Source organism: Erpetoichthys calabaricus, chromosome 1 (genome assembly GCF_900747795.2).
Source record: "Erpetoichthys calabaricus chromosome 1, fErpCal1.3, whole genome shotgun sequence".
NCBI lineage: Eukaryota > Metazoa > Chordata > Cladistia > Polypteriformes > Polypteridae > Erpetoichthys > Erpetoichthys calabaricus.
The window spans coordinates 157,312,872-157,334,988 of NC_041394.2; the positions used below are offsets into that span (position 1 = coordinate 157,312,872).

Sequence of the window (22,117 nt, forward strand, 5' to 3'; positions counted from 1 at the left end):
AATTTTGGCCCACTCATCTTTGCAAAATTGTTGTAATTCAGCTTTATTTGAGGGTTTTCTAGCATGAACCGCCTTTTTAAGGTCATGCCATAGCATCTCAATTGGATTCAGGTCAGGACTTTGACTAGGCCACTCCAAAGTCTTCATTTTGTTTTTCTTCAGCCATTCAGAGGTGGATTTGCTGGTGTGTTTTGGGTCATTGTCCTGTTGCAGCACCCAAGATCGCTTCAGCTTGAGTTGACGAACAGATGGCCGGACATTCTCCTTCAGGATTTTTTGGTAGACAGTAGAATTCATGGTTCCATCTATCACAGCAAGCCTTCCAGGTCCTGAAGCAGCAAAACAACCCCAGACCATCACACTACCACCACCATATTTTACTGTTGGTATGATGTTCTTTTTCTGAAATGCTGTGTTCCTTTTATGCCAGATGTAACGGGACATTGCCTTCCAAAAAGTTCAACTTTTGTCTCATCAGTCCACAAGGTATTTTCCCAAAAGTCTTGGCAATCATTGAGATGTTTCTTAGCAAAATTGAGACGAGCCCTAATGTTCTTTTTGCTTAACAGTGGTTTGCGTCTTGGAAATCTGCCATGCAGGCCGTTTTTGCCCAGTCTCTTTCTTATGGTGGAGTCGTGAACACTGACCTTAATTGAGGCAAGTGAGGCCTGCAGTTCTTTAGACGTTGTCCTGGGGTCTTTTGTGACCTCTCGGATGAGTCGTCTCTGCACTCTTGGGGTAATTTTGGTCGGCCGGCCACTCCTGGGAAGGTTCACCACTGTTCCATGTTTTTGCCATTTGTGGATAATGGCTCTCACTGTGGTTCGCTGGAGTCCCAAAGCTTTAGAAATGGCTTTATAACCTTTACCAGACTGATAGATCTCAATTACTTTTGTTCTCATTTGTTCCTGAATTTCTTTGGATCTTGGCATGATGTCTAGCTTTTAAGGTGCTTTTGGTCTACTTCTCTGTGTCAGGCAGCTCCTATTTAAGTGATTTCTTGATTGAAACAGGTGTGGCAGTAATCAGTCCTGGGGGTGGCTACGGAAATTGAACTCAGGTGTGATACACCACAGTTAGGTTATTTTTTAACAAGGGGGCAATTACTTTTTCACACAGGGCCATGTAGGTTTGGATTTTTTTTCTCCCTAAATAATAAAAACCATCATTTAAAAACTGCATTTTGTGTTTACTTCTGTTATATTTGACTAATGGTTAAATGTGTTTGATGATCAGAAACATTTTGTGTGACAAACATGCAAAAGAATAAGAAATCAGGAAGGGGGCAAATAGTTTTTCACACCACTGTATACGTTTACAGTAGCTGCTTTATATTTAGAATAGTGGGTTACTTACCTGTGCTCACTTACAATATTATCTCTGTCCTTTTACGTGGACAATGTAAAGAAGATTTTACAAGTTATACTGTATGCTCTGTCTTAAGTTTTTTATACTTCCAAAGTGCCAGTGTTAAAGATTGGAAAGGGATTTTGCAAAGACTCCAGAGAAAATGTCATGTAAGTGTTCTTTAAAGTACTGTTTGTATTTAGTCTAAATTTTGCAAGGACTGACAAATTGTTATTTGATTGTTATGATAAATGTAACAGTGTTGTTAGGGCTCTACAATTATTCATATACTTGATACATTATTTTTTTTCCTTAAAAAGGGGCAATTAAAGATTCAAATTATTTCAGTCCCACATTTTATTCCTCAATCACTCATTCCTTCCTTCTGAACTAACATTACGTCCAGTGCTGCAGAGAATTATGTTGGGTTCCACATGAATGCAGGCTTGTACTTCAGTCTATGTGTGTACAGTCAAAACTACCTTACAGAATTTCCAGTCATTTCACACTATGCAAACCTTAGCAAAACCAATTCACAGCCAGACAGGTGAAGATCTAAGATATCGTACATACAGTGCATAGTTTGTTAGTTAACTGGCTAGCAACAGAGCACAAGTGAAGTGAATTTGTTCTTAAAGGATAAGTTTGGTATACAGTGCATCCAGATCACAGCGCATCACTTTTTCCACATTTTGTTATGTTACAGCCTTATTCCAAAATGGATTAAATTCATTTTTTTCCTCAGAATTCTACACACAACACCCCATAATGACAACGTGAAAAAAGTTTACTTGAGGTTTTTGCAAATTTATTAAAAATAAAAAAATTGAGAATGCACATGTACATAAGTATTCACAGCCTTTGCCATGAAGCTCAAAATTGAGCTCAGGTGCATCCTGTTTCCCCTGATCATCCTTGAGATGTTTTTGCAGCTTAATTGGAGTCCACCTGTGGTAAATTCAGTTGATTGGACATGATTTGAAAAGGCACACACCTGTCTATATAAGGTCCCACAGTTGACAGTTTATGTCAGAGCACAAACCAAGCATGAAGTCAAAGGAATTGTCTGTAGACCTCTGAGACAGGATTGTCTCGAGGCACAAATCTGGGGAAGGTTACAGAAAAATTTCTGCTACTTTGAAGATCCCAATGAGCACAGTGGCCTCCATCATCCGTAAGCGGAAGAAGTTCGAAACCACCAGGACTCTTCCTAGAGCTGGCCGGCCATCTAAACTGAGCAGGGGGAGAAGGGCCTTAGTTGGGGAGGTGAGCAAGAACCCAATGGTCACTCTGTCAGAGCTCCAGAGGTCCTCTGTGGAGAGAGGAGAACCTTCCAGAAGGACAACCATCTCTGCAGCAATCCACCAATCAGGCCTGTGTGGTAGAGTGGCCAGATGGAAGCCACTCCTTAGTAAAAGGCACATGGCAGCCCACCTGGAGTTTGCCAAAAGGCACCTGAAGGACTCTCAGACCATGAGAAAGAAAATTCTCTGGTCTGATGAGACAAAGATTGAACTCTTTGGTTTGAATGCCAGGCATCATGTTTGGAGGAAACCAGGCACCGCTCATCACCAGGCCAATACCATCCCTACAGTGAAGCATGGTGGTGGCAGCATCATTCTGTGGGGATGTTTTTCAGCGGCAGGAACTGGGAGACTAGTCAGGATAAAGGGAAAGATGACTGCAGCAATGTACAGAGACATCCTGGATGAAAACCTGCTCCAGAGCGCTCTTGACCTCAGACTGGGGCGACGGTTCATCTTTCAGCAGGACAACGACCCTAAGCACACAGCCAAAATATCAAAGGAGTGGCTTCAAGACAACTCTGTGAATGTCCTTGAGTGGCCCAGCCAGAGCCCAGACTTGAATATGATTGAACATCTCTGGAGAGATCTTAAAATAGCTGTGCACCGAAGCTTCCCATCCAACCTGATGGAGCTTGAGAGGTGCTGCAAAGAGGAATGGGCGAAACTGGCCAAGGATAGGTGTGCCAAGCTTGTGGCATCATATTCAAAAAGACTTGAGGCTGTAATTGCTGCCAAAGGTGCATCAACAAAGTATTGAGCAAAGGCTGTGAATACTTATGTACATGTGATTTCTCAGTTTTTTTATTTTTAATAAATTTGCAAAAACCTCAAGTAAACTTTTTTCACGTTGTCATTATGGGGTGTTGTGTGTAGAATTCTGAGGAAAAAAATGAATTTAATCCATTTTGGAATAAGGCTGTAACATAAAATGTGGAAAAAGTGATGCGCTGGGAATACTTTACAGATGCACTGTACAGTAATCCCTCGCTACTTCGCGGTTCACTTTTCGCGGATTCACGACTTCGCGGGTTTTTAAATACGTGATTGCCCGCCTATCACGGAAGTTATGTTCCAGACCCATCAGCAACAGGAGAAAATCCGTGATATAGAAATATCATATAAATAAACATTTTTATAGTTTAAGCCTTAAAATACCCATCCCACATGCTTTAAACACATGTAAACTTATAAAACACACTTTGTTAACACATATGATATGTGGATGTCGGGCTAAGGATATGAGTAACATCTCACTATTATAAAACATTTTAACTTCACGCAAGACAAGACAGTGAGACAGGAAAATAGGTGCTGTACAGTCTTTTAAATTATTGACACGCAGAGCGACAAGCAGCACAAAGCCAGCACAAAGTCCACTTCTCCTTAGCGTTCATTCAGCTCCCCACCCCCTTGACAATGCGAAGTGGCAGGAGCGTACCGCGCCTCCGGGGAGGGGGGTTTGAGTGAACGTGCGTTCAGCCCTCACACACCCCCACTCCTCCTCCTCCTTCCGAACGCGCAGAGCGACAAGCAGGCATTTTGGCAGAAGCAGCACAAAGTCCATTTCTGCTCAGCGTGAGTTCAGCTGCCCCCCTTCACAAAGCGAGTGCAGACACATCGACGTCTGATAGCTGTGTGCAGTGTGCAGTGTTGGTCTGCGGTGTTTAAGAATGTAGAAAGTGTTTAAGAGCATAGGAAGTGTTTATAAGAGTGTGGGAAAGGTTAACAAGAGAGTGAGAAAGGTTTATAAGAGTGTGGGAAGGGTTTATGAAGCCTTAAAATATGTATAAATAATAAAATAAATATAGGTCGCTACTTCGCGGATTTTCACCTATCGCGGGGGGGCTCTGGAACGTAACCCCCACGATAGGTGAGGGATGACTGCATTTCAAGTCAAAGAGATTTCTTCAGATATATTTGGTACTGTTTTTCTCATGGTAAGGATATTTTTTTATTATTTTACAAATTTTTACTTAAATACAGAAGGAAATCAAAACAAAACCAAACATATGGCACGAATGTTAGGAGAAAACTAAACCGGGGGAGATGAAAGATTTTTGTGGAAGACTGCAAGTTTAGAGCTGTTACACACAGCTGGTCTTCTTTTAAAATGGCTGAATCTCATAATATTGGTGTTTGTTCAAAAATGACATGTATAAACTATTTTACAATGTGTGTATGATATCAACCCATGGATCAATATTTGACAAATGTCTTGGCTTGAAAAATTGACGTTTTTCATAAGCTTTTCCTCTGTGCTCCATAGACCACAATGTAAAGTGCCAGTGCAAGCAAGATATTTTTTAAAATTTCTAGAAAGCGATTATCTTTGGAACACAATTTCACATGGCAAACGCATGTCTGTAACGAAATAAGTTCAACTTGAAAAACACCATACTTATCCTTTAAGTTCAGTCGTTGGGCCCAAGTTCAGTCGTTGGGCCCCCTCTTATTGTTCCAGCCATTTTCCTAATCTATGAGTCATTTTTATCTTTAGTTGATCTCATTGTTTAAATAGCTGTTCTTTTTATTTCTTCTCACATTTTTCAATCAGAAAAGTGCACACATTTACTGTACATTTATAAGGAATTAAGAAATATTTTAATTGTTTTCCCCATAGCTTTAGACGTTTTACTCAGTTGTTGATGAGCATAGCATACACTAGGGCAAGTGGCGATGACTGGGTAAAGGGCAACACATTTAGTATTCCTTACTTTTGCACTTATTAGTAAATAATATTGCATAAACACCCAGAAACCTAAAGAGAGCAAAATACATAAAAAACAAAAAAGAATTGTTACTTCTAAATTCCCGCTTCATGCACTAAAGGTTTAGCCTAACCAGTTTGTAAAGTCTGGATTGATGCAAAAACATCCAAACTGGGAAGCAACATCTCGCTTAATTAACATGGGAATCCACTTAAAAGACGAAATTGGTTAGGATTGAAACCTGGCAGCCAGAGGGGTCCTCCAGGATTGTACTTGAAAGCCACTGCCATAATGTACTAAGGATTTAGCAGACAGGCTTACTCACATTCTGGCACAATGATTAATTTGAAAAATGGGTGCAACCAGATGCAGAAATTACTATATACATTATATATACAGTGGATTCAGAAAGCCTTTCCTATTCTGCACACTATACTGTCTAGATTTAATTTTAAATGGATAAATTTGTCCATCAATCCAAACTCAATAACCTATAATGAAAAAGTGAAAACATGTTTTTAGAAATCAAAAAAAATCTCTCATTCATGTAAATATTAAGAACCTTAATTCAGTACAGAATCCCTTTTGGCAGCAATTACAGCTTGTAGTCTTCTTGGGTATGTCACCACAATTTTTCCACTCCTTTATTTGGAGATTTATCCCATACTTCCTGGCAGACCCTCTCAAACTCTGTTAGATTGGATAGGAAGCATTTGTACACTGTTATGTGCAGGTGTCTCCACCTATGTTCTATGTTTTTTTTTATATATTGATTTTAATTAGAAACAGATAACATTCCATACAGTCAAGACAAATCAAAGCAAAATTTGGCCCCCACCCAAGAGAAAGAGAGAGGAGCCAGCAACCAAAGCTACTCTATAAAAGGAGAAAGATAAGAAAGGTATCCTTTTCCCCGAAATGGAAGCTTATTCTAAAATGTTATTGATTAGATCCTGCCATATTTTTAAAAGGTTTTGAACAGGTCCTCTAAATGAGAATTTGATTTTTTTCCAATTTCAAGTAGTATAAAACATTGGTTACCGATTGACTTAAGAGTGATGGGGTGGGATTCTTCCAGTTGTGCAAGATAAGTCTACGTGGTAGTAGTGTAGTAAAGGAAATTACAGTTTGTTTGTCCTTCTCCACTTTAAGGCCATCTGGGAGTCCACCAAACACAGCTGTTAATGGGTTAGGAGTGATTGTGACGCCAAGGCTGTATGATAGGCATTCAAAGATTTTTGTCCAGAACGATGTTTATTTGGTTCACACCTAGAACATGTGGCCCAGTGAGACTGGAGCTATATTTCAATGTTCACAGGTTGAATCTTGCCCTGGAAAACATTTAGACAATTTTAAATTAGATAAATGTGCATGATGAAAGATTTTAGGTTGAATGATTGAATATTTTGCACATATAGAGCTTGAGTGTATTCTGTGCATGGCTGCCTTCCACACCTTTTCTGAAATATTGAGTGATAGATCCTTTCCCCAGTGCACTTTGGAGTCTTTGAAAGGAAGAGACTTTAAAATATTTTTATACATTGTAGAGATGCTATGTGAGTCTTCAAGACTGATCAGCGATTCTTCTGGAATAGAACAAGGTGGAATGTGAGGAAAATTGGGCAGGTTCTATTTAGCAAAGTTACTAGCTTGTAAGTAGTGAAGGAATTGTGTTGATGAGAAGTTACATTTGAAGTGTAATTTTTCGTAGGATGCAAAGACATTTTCTATGTACAAGTCTCTTTGAGTGTTTTAATCCTGGACATTTTCCAGACATTGAATAGTGTATATGTTTGACAGGGTGGAAAAAGGTGGTTGTTATGTAGAGTTGCAATAGTCAAAAGCTTTTCTGTCCTAAAGTGCTTCTTATGTTGGTTCCATATTCTGAGAGAATGAAGGGTAATTGGATTTTCAGTGTAGTAATGGTAGTTTGTCACTCCTTCTCACTCCTTCCTTATTCAGGAAAAGATCCCAGTTGTCCCACAGGATAAAGACTTTCCGAGACTAAGGACAAAGGCAGAACCATAACAACAGTTGCGTAAAGTGCGACGGGAGCTTCCACCTGCAGCTAAAGTCATTTGCATACTGAAGTATCATTGCACATGTACTTTGTCAGCATGCCTGTGTCGATCAAACATAGGAAGCACTGTAGTCTACTTGTGACTTTATGCTGTAGGAAGATAAGTAAATAAATTAAGGTAAATAAGTAAATAACATTTGATGTGGCTTTTATATAAGTAACATATAAGTGTTTTTTTTATATAAAGACCTTCACAAAACATAATCACAAACAGAACGGTATTCCCTGCTGTTTTGTTGAAGGACATGGTGTGACAAATACATTGGCAGGATGACGCCCAACCTCTTGCTGCATCCAAACAGTGCCATCTTTCGCCTTTGCGTCTGGTGCAGCTGCGTTGTTCTTATATGTGACTGGACGTTTCTTGTGGGGAGGGCTTCTGTTCTCTTTCTCTGATTTAGAACTCTCATCCTCATCTGAGTGTAGAACTCTCATCCTCATCTGAGTTCACCTCTGTTATAGCACATCTTTATTTGAAAACTAGCAGTGTCAGATCCAGGGGAGCGTGAACGTGACTGAGAGAATAATATTGAATAATAATAAAAAAAAGTACCATAAATTTACACCGGCTATTACAGACTCAAATAAATCAAATGTATGTTTTTATTCTATAATAGTAACAATAAGAGCAGCTCACTGCTCAAAATGGTAAATCTAGGAATGGCCTGCAATCTCTTGATTGTGAGTCAGCAGTTCTTACCTCTGTACCACCCACATGGTGGTGTCAGAGTTGTACCCTAACCCAATTTCTTATTCTTTGGTTATATTCTTGAATAAAATCACACTTGTTTTGTTATACAGTACTTGGTACCTTTTGTGAAAGTGTTTATTTGATATTTGGACTTCAGTCTTCACACATTATACACTTCATATCTACATTTTGTCAATTGTTACTAAAACATGAAAAACGTTTCTGTTTTAGTTATGTGTTCAACAATTCCTGCCTCGCATTTCCTGTCATCCTACATTTACATAGATTGTTGTAGACACAGAACACACATCAAATGTATGTATTCCAAATGATTCTATATTACTTACCCTCACAATTCTAGGCACCTCACACCCAGATAAATAGACTTGAGCTCTGAGAATCTTCTGTGCGACTTTAGCTCAGTCGATGGGGTATATGATAGCAGGCTGCTTGCTGCCTGTGCTGCTTGACACATTTGGAAAACAAAGGAGCTTATAACGAGGTGTGAAGGAATTTAAGGTGGCCCAGAATTATGTGTTTTTTGTAGGCTTAAGGGATTTTAGTGTTAACTGAGCCTACCTTTTTAATTAGCTTGGCAGTTTGGTGGACATCTTCTGAAGTGATGTTACCTGCCCAGCACACAACACCATAAAAAATTGCACTGGCCATCAAAGAGTTGTAGAATATGTAAAGAATGTCACTATTGTGACAGATTTATGGTCCTCTCGACCCCTTGAACCCTCTGACCACTCTTCAGACACCAGGTAAAAGTCCAATAATTATTTATTTGGACAATATTAAAGTGCACAAAGCACCTACACTCCACAGTACTCATAAACAATAACTATAATCAATAATCAATCACAATCCTCCAGTCCCAGACGCGTTGCCACCCTTCCACCTAGCTCAGCTCAACGCTCTGGTCTTTCACAGACCCGGAAGTTTTTCACCCTCTCTGTCCACGTGACTAGAAACACTTCCGGGTCAGATAAAAATCCTTTCTTCTTCACCCTGGAAGCACGTCATTCCTCCTGTCCATGTGACTTGAATGTACTTCCGGGGCGTAGGGCAAATAATCCTTGTTCCTCCCTGCAGCGTCCCCTAGCGGCCCCCACGGCATCCAGCAGGGTTGGGGATAAAAACTGCATTGTCCAGAATTCCCTGCTGGCATTCGGGGCACATCCATGCTGCAGGGAGGGCTCCACCTGGCGGTCTGGGGGTATTGGCCGGGATGAACGGCCGGCCACATATCACACTATCCATATTGAAAGAACACAGTCTCTTAAGAAAAAGAGGCTATTCTGCCCTTTCTTATATAGATGCTCTGTGTTATGAGACCAGTCCAGTCTGTCATTGATGTGAACCCCCAAGCACTTGTGCATCACCTCTACACAGCAAAAGTGCATATGGAAGAACTAGACAAAAAACTTTAAATGGGTGTTGTTTGGCTTTTATTCAGCAAAAAATATGCCAATGGGGTAAGCAAAATTTACTTGACAAGATTTCTTAAAGTAAGCTAAATGATCATAAATACACATTTTTTTTATAAGTCAATGATTCTTACAAAAGAAAACAAAATGTAATGTCCTAATATAAATACTTTTCCATTTGCTTAGATTTCATTTTTTGCAATGCACATGCACTCTCTGAATAGTGACCGGACATAGAGGCCTTTTGGTGTGGTAAGAGTCAATAACCAGTTCCTTCATTTTGCTGATGTTAAGTTGAATTCTCTTTGCACCAAGAAACAAAATTCTCCACCTGACTTCTATACTCTGACTCTTTCCCTATATTTGTATACCCCATTAGTGCAAAATCAATGAGATTTTCTCCAAATGACAAGACCTGATGTTATATTTATAGTCTGAGGTGTAAAGGGTGAAGAGAAAAGGAGACAGGGCTGTTCCTTCTGGTGCACCAGTGTTGCTCACATTCACATCAGAGACACAGTCCTTGAGCCTCTGAAACTGCAGTCTGCCCAACATATAGTCTATTATTCAACGGGTTTCACCAGCATATCTCCACGTTTACTCCATAAAAGGCATGGCTGAATAGCATTGAAGAGAGAGGGAAATCAAAAAAACATAATCCTCACAGTGCTGTCAGCTTTGTCCCGTTGGAATAAGCCCTGTGGATCAGATAGATAATTGCATCTTCCACTCCAGTCTTTGTTTAATAGGCAAAATGCAGTGAGTTTACGTAACATTTCACAACAGAACTCATAAACTACACAACCAACCTCACTTCGGCATTTCACAACAGAACTCATAAACTACACAACCAACCTCACTTCGGCCTTCATGGAGTGGGATGTGAGGGCCACAGAACTGAGCTCATTAGGTAAAGAGACGCCTACCTTCTTTAGAACTGGAACTGTACAGGATGTTTTCCACAGCCATGACGCTTTCTGGAGCCCTAGCAACAGACTGAACAAGTCACCGAGGATACCACAAAGTTTGTCAGCACATGCCTTAAGAACTTGAGAACCAACGGCATCTGCTTCTGTGACTTTTCCTATGTGTACCTTCAGTTGTCTACTCACTTGGTCATCAGTTATGGACAGCCCATATTGATGGTTAGAGGTGGACTCAGCACTGACAATACTTGTTGAAGTGGAAGGACTTGTTGATGCAGCAGGGATGGTGTGGAGGGACTGGCCATTAGAAGAAGGTGGTAGTGGAAGAAGCAAAATCTATTAAAAAGTTGGTTCAGGGTGTTATCTTTGTCCACCTCTTCTTCTCTGGATTGCATGAGTCCAATAATTACACCCAGAAAAGTAGAACCCTTGTCCTCATCTGAGTTCACCTCTGTTATAGCACGTCTTTATTTGAAATCAGCAGTGTCAGATTGGGGTGAGCGTGAAAGCGACTGAGAGAATAAAACTGAATAAAAAAAAAAAAACGCTAACCTTTACAAGTACCATACATTTACACCGGCTGTTACAGTATAAAATCAAATGTATGTTTTTATTGTAAAATAGTAGCAATTAAAGCACTACTCAAAATGTTAATTTTGGGATGTGGGAAGGCTCGAACCCACAACCTTTTTGAATAGGAGTCAGCAGTTCTTACTGCTGTACTACCCAAGAAGTCACGACAACAAACCACACTAACCCGATTTCTTTTTCTTTGCTTATAGTCTTGAATAAAAGCACACTTGTTCTATTATATTTGAACCTTTTGTGAAAGTGCTTATTTGATATTTGGACTTGAGTCTTCACACATTATATACTTCATGTCAAAATTTTGTCATTAGTACTAAAACATGAAAAAAGTTTGTCTTTTAGGTATGTGTTCAACATTTCTTGCATTTCCTGTCATCCTACACTTAACATAGATCTTTGTAGACACGGAACACACGTGAAATGCGTGTATTCCAAATAGCAATATATTTTTTAGCCTGTACAGCTCTAGGTACTACCTGACTCCATGATAAACAAGGCTTGAGCTGGGAGAGAGATTTTTGCCATTTCTGTGACGGTGGGAGGATGGGATAGCAGGCTGCTTGATGCTTGGGATTATCGACAGATTTAAAAGACAAAAGACAAAGAGAGAGAGGTGCATGCAGATTTAAGGTGGGCTGGGATTATGAATTTTTTCGTAGGCTTTGGTAATTCTAGTGTTAAAAAACACACTCCACACAATCCTCTGAACATAGACTTTGTGTATTAGACTGACAATACCTTTAGTGTTTGTAGCAGCTTACTTATATACATATTTTTACAGAATGCTCCAATCGTTGATTGAGGTTTATCATCTCAAAACCTCCATTTAAAGCAAGGATGTAGGTTTTCAAACAACTGCATAAACCTTGTACTTGTCAACTCTGTAAAGTAATAGACATTTTACATTCACAGAATAGCATACTGCGTAAATAACTACCATATATACTCACGTATAGGTCGGGTTTTGAAACCCAAAAAATCGATCATAAAATTAGACCCAGACTTAAACACTACGTTACATTTTTTTTTCTTGTTTCCTCCAATCTCGCACCAGTTTCTCAGATGCATCAAATTTTGTTGCAGCAGCGCAGTTACCAATTTCTTTTGCTACTTCAACAACGTTTAATTTAAAACCAGCTTCATATTTTCTTCTGATTGAACACTCCATCGTAGATAAGGGATGCTTTTACGATTAAGGTGTATGAGAGTGTGAGATCCAAAAAACACAAATCATTGCAAACATTGCTTCGGAATAGTTCGAGTATTACCGTGTGGTCACGTAGGCACAATAGAGAGAGAGGGGTTAGGAGCACACACTAATACAGCGCATTGCTGCACCCACATAGGAAAAAAAAAAAACAGTGTGCTCCATGGTTACTCTCTCAGGTGGGTGTTAGCATGTCATAATCTCTTGGACCAATAGCGTGAGTTTTCAGCATTCGACTTATACGACCGACATTATAAAATACCAGAATGGTATATAATCATATACAGTCTACCCTCCACGCATGTTTAACTTTAAAATCATATACAGTTGACCCTCAACGCATGTCTAACTTTCACATCTTCAAGTATTTGCAGTTTTATTTGTAGCCTCTTTTTTTTACTTTGGTGTTGGCAACCTTGCACATTTGTAGGCTTTGCAGGTATGTGCAGTATAGAAAAAAAATGAGAGGTGCAAGTTTGTTTTTTTTTTTTTTAAGAGAATAGAATTTGGACCTTGCATTGATCAGTAGGGGAGAGTGTGCTCTAGTATTTCTGTACAAGCCCTGATCATGAAACATCACATATCCATCCATCCATTATCCAACCCGCTATATCCTAACTACAGGGTCATGGGGGGTCTGCTGGAGCCAATCCCAGCCAACACAAGGCACAAGGCAGGAAACAAACCCCAGGCAGGGTGCCAGCCCACCGCAGAACATCACATATTCTAAGGTTTTATTGACTTTTTTGCTTTGCCCTTCCAGGAAGACGGAGTTGGATACAATACCTGTGTTCTTCACCCTACTGTTGTGTAAAGTGCTCCACATGCATTCGTTGCATATTTTCATTGTTTTGCTTAAAAAAAAAGTCAAGTTTTCTTTTGCAGGTATGTCCCCAAATTCTTTGGGTGCTAAGGCCAACTGTGGTAAGTTAGTGATCCGGCTTAGTGAGAAAATAAAGGTGTAAGATTCATTTCCTGCTGGAATGTTGGTAACCACTGTCTGCCATGACTTTGTGTTAATGAATTGACCAGCTCGCTAGAGACATTGAGGCTGCTAATCCCCTTATCGATCACAGCCTCATAGTTAATCATCAACTCGCCTGTTCTATGCTCCTATACACCTAATGTTAAAGATGGTGAATTTGGAGTTAATAAGGCAGAAGTCCGCCATCTCATATGAACAGATGGAAGCCTGCAATGTAAATGATGATTTTATTCTATTCCGTGTTGACTGGTTGCTGAAAAGGGCCAGTGTAATAGAAATGGCAACAAGAGATGAATTTCTATTTACTTCACAAACAGCCTTAGAAAGTATTCCAGAGCTTATTTTCCAAAGAGCTGCAGCGTATAATTATATACATAATCAACTGGGGTGTCCGTACACCGGTATTCTCCCCAAATATGGTTTGTAAACATCTGTAGATGGGGATAACCATACTGGCTATTGCCCAACCTCTTGATATATCAGGATAATCAGAAGAAGAAGAATGGAACACTATGATATAAGGCGAGCCAATCAGTCATTTTCTAACCCACTAATTCCTGAACAGGTTTGTGCGGGGGGCGGGTGGGTGTGCTGGAGCCTATCCTAGCCAGCAAACTGTGCAAGACAGGAACAACCCCAGGACAAGGGCACCAGTCCATTACAGAATGAACACACACACCAACCACACACTAGGGCCAGTTTAGGATCAGTAATTCACCTAACCTGCATGTCTTTAAACTGTGGGAGGAAACCCACGCAGACACGGGGAGAACATGCATGCGGGAAGGACCTTGGATGTGAACACTGGTCTCCTTACTGCAAGGCAGCTGCGCTGCCACTGCGCCCCTGTGCTGCCCCTATAAGGCAAACATAACACGTTATTTATACAACTTGTAATCTTTTTCAGCAAAACCTAAAAATACCTCTCATCATTTTGGTTAATCACTCCACATTGATGTAACTTATTCTTGCTGCCTGAACATAGGAATGCTTAGAAATGGAACACCTCTTTCCCCAACTGTTGAGTCCCCTTGCCCCACCTTTTGATACTGATCAGTCATTTGATTGCATTTAGTTTTGGCAAGATTAATGTGTGGTTTTCAATCTACATGCAGTACACCCTCAGAGGAGGCTGCTAAGTGAAATACAATACGTTTGCTTTGCTTTTAGTTATGACATGCAAGCAATGGTCTTGAATTAAAACAAACACTTTTGTATTTAAGAGAGAGAGAGAGAGATGTTAGGTGCACGCGCTGATACAGCGCATTGCTGCACCCACCGCACGAAAAACCAACTCAGGTTTGATTTGGACTCGAGTGCAGCCATGCAAGGGGTGACACCTCAGCACCACGCTAGTTCAGATGGAATGGAACCAATGTGAGGTTTTTTATGGCGGCTGGAGTGCCGATCCTGCCACCAACCCCCAAGTTTTTTCCTGCAGGTTGGAGGGCCTACATGCAGGGTTGGCTGGCGTGAAAATTGTGTGCCATAGTAAAAATAATCGATCAATTGGTTGATATGTTTTTAATTATGATACGATAAAACCATGACAAAATTAAATGCACCATGTGCATAGGCATAGCATTACATTGCAATGTAGTTAACACATTGGGTTGCATTTAATTTTGGCACAAATAATATTTCCATAGAAGGTAGACCTCTGCAATTTTAAATTGGATTAAGTGGGTTTGATATTTGATAACTGTATGAATTTATATTAATTTGGATCTGTGCAAACTGTGTGTGTGTGTGTGTGTGTGTGTGTGTGTGTGTGTGTGTGTGTGTGTGAGTGATTTTTCCTCCATAGTCTGGTTTATTTTGATTTGGTCTCTATGTGGTAAATGTGGTAAAAATTAACCCTGGCATGGTTTGCCTGAGATTTGAATGTTATCTGACACGGGACTGATTTAACTACAGGAAATACTGTATATTTTGGAGAAATTTGCATAGAACACTTTGAACCATGAGCATTCTGTTAGATTAATCCTGATTCAGCCTCAGAGCCTCATTATCTGTTCATGGTCAGATAAAAGTTCACCATGCAAAATAAATAACCTTTCTGAACGGGTAGCTCAAACCATATACAGAGTGGGTGAGAAACAAATATTCTGTTAGACCAATGATTAAACCTGAACAAGAGTGATGTACATGGGTGGACGACTTCTTAATGTGATCTCTCTTCTCGCATGAAGTGTGAGCACTGGAGGCATATTAATTTGGATTCTATGTGGTAAATGTTAATTAAACATTCCAAAGTGAACATTAATAATACTATTACACTAACAAAAACATTTTTAACACTGGATACTGGAGAGTAAATACACAATAATCATACAGTGAAATTAAACTTACCTAATAACGTTCATTGTCCAAATTAAATTGAGGGACGTCACTGTGTGCCTTGCCATTTTCTGTGCAATTGCTTAGGTGAAATGTGTCCTTTCTCTTGCATGCAAAGTAGTCCATCACTATCATATACCCTTGTAGTTACCAGATTATTGGTATTCTACTCAAAGAGCTATATATTTGGTAAACAAACCATATATGCAACCAAAATAACTGGAGATTGAAACAAGTAACTAATCATCTCCTGATCTGGCACAAAGGAAATGGACTGTAAGAGTGAAAACACCTTTAAAAGTAACTAGTCTATTTAATTTACTGATTTATCATGCATCATGTAATCAGTGTATATGGGATATCTTTCTTTCCTGCATTTACTTTACTCATTCATCTTTTTAATTCCTGTTGTCCAAAACATTATTAAAGCAAATAGAATCATTAATGTACAACACCTAAAACATCATTTGTAGTTTAGTATATGGTCTGCATTTGTAAGTACTGAGGTAAGTATGTATGTATAAAATAAATAAAACCCCCAGTCTAAAGGTGACCAGTGACCACTATCTTTTTAATTTTGTAAAACAGCTCCCGAATTACTTCTTGAGATCACATGATTACAGCATTTATTCTCAAGATGTAGAATTCATTAATGGATTTCTACACATGAAGACAAGGTAAGATATGATCTATTAAAATTCTTTGAGATTATTTGTAGGGAAAGTAAAGTTTCAACAAATACTTATGACATTTAATTTGAAAATGTTAGTAATGTGGCTAGATTTTAAGTTAGAACTGCAGCTTGCTAATTAAGTTTACATATCTATATTGTGATATCATCAGATATAAGGTTTAAATTTCAGCTTTCTCCATTAACATTTTTTCATTTGGTATGAATAAGTATGTCTCTTTAATAGTATGTGAAACTTTTAATTGAAAATCATATTTTTAGTTTGCATAAACCATTATTTACTGTCATAATTATCATTATCATCCCAAATGTACAAGTTGGTGCATTCATCTAAGTATTTAAAATACTTTTAAACACTTAATCCACAACATTATCTAATTTCTGCAGTTTACTTCTTTACCTCTAATGAAACAAAATCCACTTTTGCCTATATTGATGGGACATGTAAACTGACTTGAATGATGGCAAAATAAGGTGCTCCTGAGTTATTTTTGACCTCTCGCAGTCGTGTTTTTTTACTGCTTTCTACTTCTGTTATATGTGCACAATAACCAGACAGGATGTATCTGTATCTATGGGGTAATCAAGTTCTCAATTACATTTTTTGGACGGGAATGACTTTCTTGCCCTCACCATCATGTAACTTCCATCCATCCATCCATTTTCTAACCCGCTGAATCCGAACACAGGGTCACGGGGGTCCGCTGGAGCCAATCCCAGCCAACACAGGGCACAAGGCAGGAAACAATCCTGGGCAGGGTGCCAACGCACCGCAGATCATGTAACTTCAACTGTAATATTTTTTTTAAACATGGGATTTCAACACAAGTTTCAGAAAGAATAATATGCTCATCTCAGATATCTTAATTTGTCTTAACATGTTTAGATAATAAATAAATGTATTTACATTTTGTTTTAATTAATTGTAAAAGCAATTGTTAATAAATAATTTAATTTACACCACAATATTTGACCCATAGGCCTATTGTTTTTGCTGCAAAATTGAAAAAGAATAAAATTCCAGCAACAACAGTAGCCACAGACTCAAGGCAGACTTCATCAGTCTATCACATATTGCAGTTCCTCACATAACCGCACAAATGCAATTTTCCTAAAGGATATAAGAGTACTTTTTACTGTGAAAGCAAAGTGAAGTTTCAGTAATATACACCATGTGAAAAAGCAATTGAGTAGAATGTTCTTGCATTGACAATAATGCATCTTAAAGATTACTACAAATCACATGCAGAAAAATTGTGTAATTAACACTTCTGAAAATTTCCTGTCTATGCATTTCTTTAATGTAATTATATGACTAACTTAAAACACTAAAAAAAGTTACATAGCACAACTTTTCTTAAATCTTTGATAGACTATTGAAATTCCAAGTACTGTATACTAGATTGGATTGTATTGAAGAGTGAATGATAGCTTTATGACATCTGACAGTAAGACCCCATGGCTATTAGCTTATGCTGCAATTGCCAGCCTGCATCTTTATGCTATTTGTACTGTCTTTCACTTTTATTTGAAAACAGTGTTGCATTTTAAAATCTTAAATTCTTCTATCAAGATTGTGTAACTCTTAGAAATATTTCAAAGTTTTTTCTGAACTTTTAAATAAACCCCCAAGACAATCAAAAGCAATAATGGTATTTTTACATACCAAAGGTTGTCTTCTTCTTAGTAAATCATAAGTTTTCATTTTGTCTGATCTATTTCATTACTTAAATGTGCGTTTTTCACATGGATATACTGAGTAGAGCAGCATGCCATAGTTGAGTGAATCTGCTTTTATCAAAGATCTCACTTCTGTTTAGCCTCATATAGTGAAAGCCTTATGACCGTTAAAGAGCTGAGGTTCCATTTCATTGATGTATAGTTGTCTATGATAGGTCATTCATATTACATGTCATAGCTATGTACAAAGGTATTAAATAAATTTTGTGTACGAGAACGAAGCAATAGTGCACTGTTATGCTCTAAGCTTCTGTGAGAGTGAAGCTTTGAGAACACGAGGATTGTTTGGTTCACACAAAATAAGACTTTAAATCCCTTCAAAAAAGAAAACATATGGTTAAGGAATTCCTAGCAATGTCACAGAATTCTAGTGATATCGAATAAGAAGACCTTTGGTCAGATTCTGATCACAGTTTTGACTCTGTTGATTGCAGCTGTTGCAGGTAAAAGTGGCAATCCCAATACTTAAGGAGTAAGGTGGTGTTGAACATTTTCCTTCAATAAATCAAATAATAATTAAAAAAAAATAGTGTATCGTGTTTACTCATGTTGTCTTTTGTATTATAATAAATTTGTATGGAGATCAAAAGCAATTAAGCGTTATGAATAAGCAAAAACAGGAAGAGGGCAAATACTTTTCACAGTGCTGTGTGTATCAAAAAATAATTAAATTGTGTATATAATTGTGGCTGGGTGCAGGAATGACAGGTTACAAAAGGAAAATTTGTGGTTGTCCTGTTTAATGTCCAGTAATTTAAAACAAAAGAAATGCTCTTTGACTTTTTTGCCTTATGGGATTCTGGCCTGAAAAAAAAACGAGAGGTATTGGTTTGCTTGCCACATATTAGTTTGTTCAGGAGCTCCATCTGGCGGGTAGCTCTTGCCAAAAATGACGCCTCCTTCCGGGAAGCTGTAGTATTTATGGAGGGTAAACTGGAATGGGCAGGGTCAGCTGCCTTCAGTTGGCGGTTCCTTGGCACTGTGAAAAAATGAAGAGAGAATATTAGTGATTATATTGTTGACCACATGGGTACCCTTTTCTATATTAACTGCATTCTGTGATAACATTAAAAAAGGTTTAACACAACAGCTGTCTAATGCAGTCATATCTTCCCAGTGTTTTCTAGAGACTTGCTTGTTTACTATTACAGCAGTTTCTCTAACTCATTCAAGAAATACAGTTTGGCCTTTTTGTAAATACCTTCCACTCATCTAATTTGGATCTATTGTATGCTTAATGCTAATACATCTAGAGTACTTTAATTCCTGCCTGTAACTATGAACTTTGCACACAGTGTTTAACTTAATCTCTAATTTTAATTAGTTTATCTTTTCCTGTAACTGTTTCTTTGACATCTTTTGAAGCACTTTGAGCTGCATCCTGTGTATGAAATTGAGCTATAGAAATAAATGTTGTCATTATTGTTAATAAAATAAAATATTTACCAAGGTCATAAAATCGTGATACTCTTTCAAAATGGCAAGGGAAGTAAAAGCCATTGTTTACTTTTTTTATATAAATTACAGTGCAAATTTAGTCTTAAAATTACTTACACTTAGTTTAAGTAATTTGTTAATAAATACATGTGTTTAAATATATTGTACCTTATTTAAGCATTTTCAAATATTATATAAATCATAGTAATAGTCGATTCTAAATTGGCCCTAGTGTGTGCTTGGTGTATGGGTGTGTTTGTGTGTGTCCTGCGGTGGGTTGGCACCCTGCCCAGGATTGTTTCCTGCCTTGTGCCCTGTGTTGGCTGGGATTGGCTCCAGGAGACCCCCGTGACCCTATATTCGGATTCAGCGGGTTGGAAAATGGATGGATGGATATATATAATATAATATTTCAAAGAGGTCACATAAGAACTGAAATTTTAAGAAGCCAAAATAAATACAATGCATTAAGCCCTGATAACAAAGACTTAATCGCTTTAGTTGCATTAAAGTCACAAAAATACCTACGTAAATGAATATGTTTGTAGACATGCTTTAGTTACAGTCTAAAAAGATTTATGTTTATCTGGAAACGTATTCCAGATATGGTGGTAACTAAAATAAGATGATCATGTTTCAGCCTGATCATCATTATACAGTTTGGAGATGCAGGTAGATGTTACAACTGCATCTGTCCCATTTTGGACAACAAGATGTGAACATCTTGCCAAAAGGCTGCTGTGTGTGGCATGGAGCTATTCTGTCAGAAGCCTCCATTAGCTAAGCTCTCCTTCTCAGGGGTGGGGTTTGATTAGTCTTCAAATTTGTTGGGTTATAAATTGATCTGTTTGTATGGAATGATTACAATGAAAATTAATAAAATAAAAATATAAAAAAAAAAGAAGCCTCCATTATCCTCCTTGTTGGAATAGGAAGTATTTTTTAAAGGTACTGTGTGGTACAAAATCATTTTGTCACAGGAACTCAGGTAGAATTGAATATTTTGGATGTGCATGCTGTTGTTCATCTATATTAAATTGGCTTCTACTGTATCCCAGTAATGCAGTGACTAAAGACTTGAGCAACAAAACACCTGGATTCTTGTACATATCATGCATGCAACATTAGAGTGCTTATCTAAACAACTCATTCAAATTTTATATTTTATTTTGGTTATTCAGACTGAAGTCACATTATTCATTATGCATCTATACTAATAAAAGGCAAAGCACTCACTCACTCACTCACTCACTCACTCACTCACTCATCACTAATTCTCCAACTTCCCGTGTAGGTGTCACTAATTCTCCAACTTCCCGTTTAGGTGGAAGGCTGAAATTTGGCAGGCTCATTCCTTACAGCTTACTTACAAAAGTTAGGCAGGTTTCATTTCAAAATTCAAAGCGTAACGGTCATAACTGGAACCTCTTTTTTGTCCATATACAGTAATGGACGGCAGCTCGCTGGCCGTGGGAGGCGGGGTTGCGTATCGTGTCATCACGCCTCACACGTAATCACGTGAACTGACTGTGAAGGAGAAAGGACGGCCTTATATGGCGTTCGTTTATAAAACAGCGGACAGGCTGTGTAAAGGCAGCTTCACAAAAAAACAGATCCTTAACAAATTGTTATTGGTATATTTTCCCTCAGTTTAAAAAGGTTTTCTTTTCATCTTAATAAAAATTTAAAAGCAGAACTTCGCCACTGCAAAGCGCGCCTGACTTTATTGAAAAGAAACTAAACTTGCAGCGCCGTCGCTATTCAATGACACTTGCCTAACGCCTGACTGTATTGAAAAGAAACTAATCTTGCAGCGCCGCTATTCAATGAGACTTGCCTAACGTCTGACTTTATTGAAAAGAAACTAAACTTGCAGCGCCGCTCTTCAATGACGCGCCGCTATTCAATGACACTTGCCTAACGCCTGACTTTATTGAAAAGAAACTAAACTTGCAGTGCCGCTATTCAATGACACTTGCCTAACACCTGACTTTATTGAAAAGAAACTAAACTTGCAGCACCGCTCTTCAATGACACTTGCCTAACGCCTGACTTTATTGAAAAGAAACTAAACTTGCAGCGCCGCCGCTATTCAATGACACTTGCCTAACGCCTGACTTTATTGAAAAGAAACAAAACTTGTAGTGCTGCTATTCAATGATGCGCCGCTATTCAATTACACTTGCCTTACGCCTGATGAACCAAGAATTAGGGCGAAACACGTGTCGCGTACTCTTTGCATTATTTGACAGTAAACTATTTTCAACCATTCTATAATCTGCTTCTCACAACTGAAGGCACCGTGGCTGATGTTAGCTGACTTGCTGGCCAACCATAAGCGTTACCTGGTAGGTAACCACCCATACAATCAGATTGTGATTCAGACTACGAATGCCGTGAATGTAATTACCCCGATCTACATACTAGAGAAAACCTCAATGAAGAAGAAACAGTGTGTAAGCATACATATTAACACATGTGCAATTAAACGTGTGCATTTACGGGGTGATTTCTCAGGCTTAAAAGCTCGCCTTTTATTAAAAAGGTAAATGCAAACTGTTTTCATTCTGAAGGGCACAAACCACGTTGGATTTCAGCCGTTAAACGCGCAAAAATGTCGGTACACCAGATAAATAAGCG

At 38.5% G+C, this 22,117-nt stretch overlaps 1 protein-coding gene across 2 annotated transcripts in view; it reads left to right on the forward strand.

Moving 5' to 3' along the window:
- Positions 1-22,117, forward strand: part of c1h6orf136 (chromosome 1 C6orf136 homolog) — a 48,953-nt gene that overhangs the window by 16,143 nt on the left and 10,693 nt on the right. For both annotated transcript variants that reach the window (XM_028807949.2, XM_051920516.1), the window contains exon 4: positions 16,198-16,286. In XM_028807949.2, the coding sequence (XP_028663782.1) occupies positions 16,198-16,286 (89 nt within the window). The remainder of the gene's footprint in view (positions 1-16,197; positions 16,287-22,117) is intronic.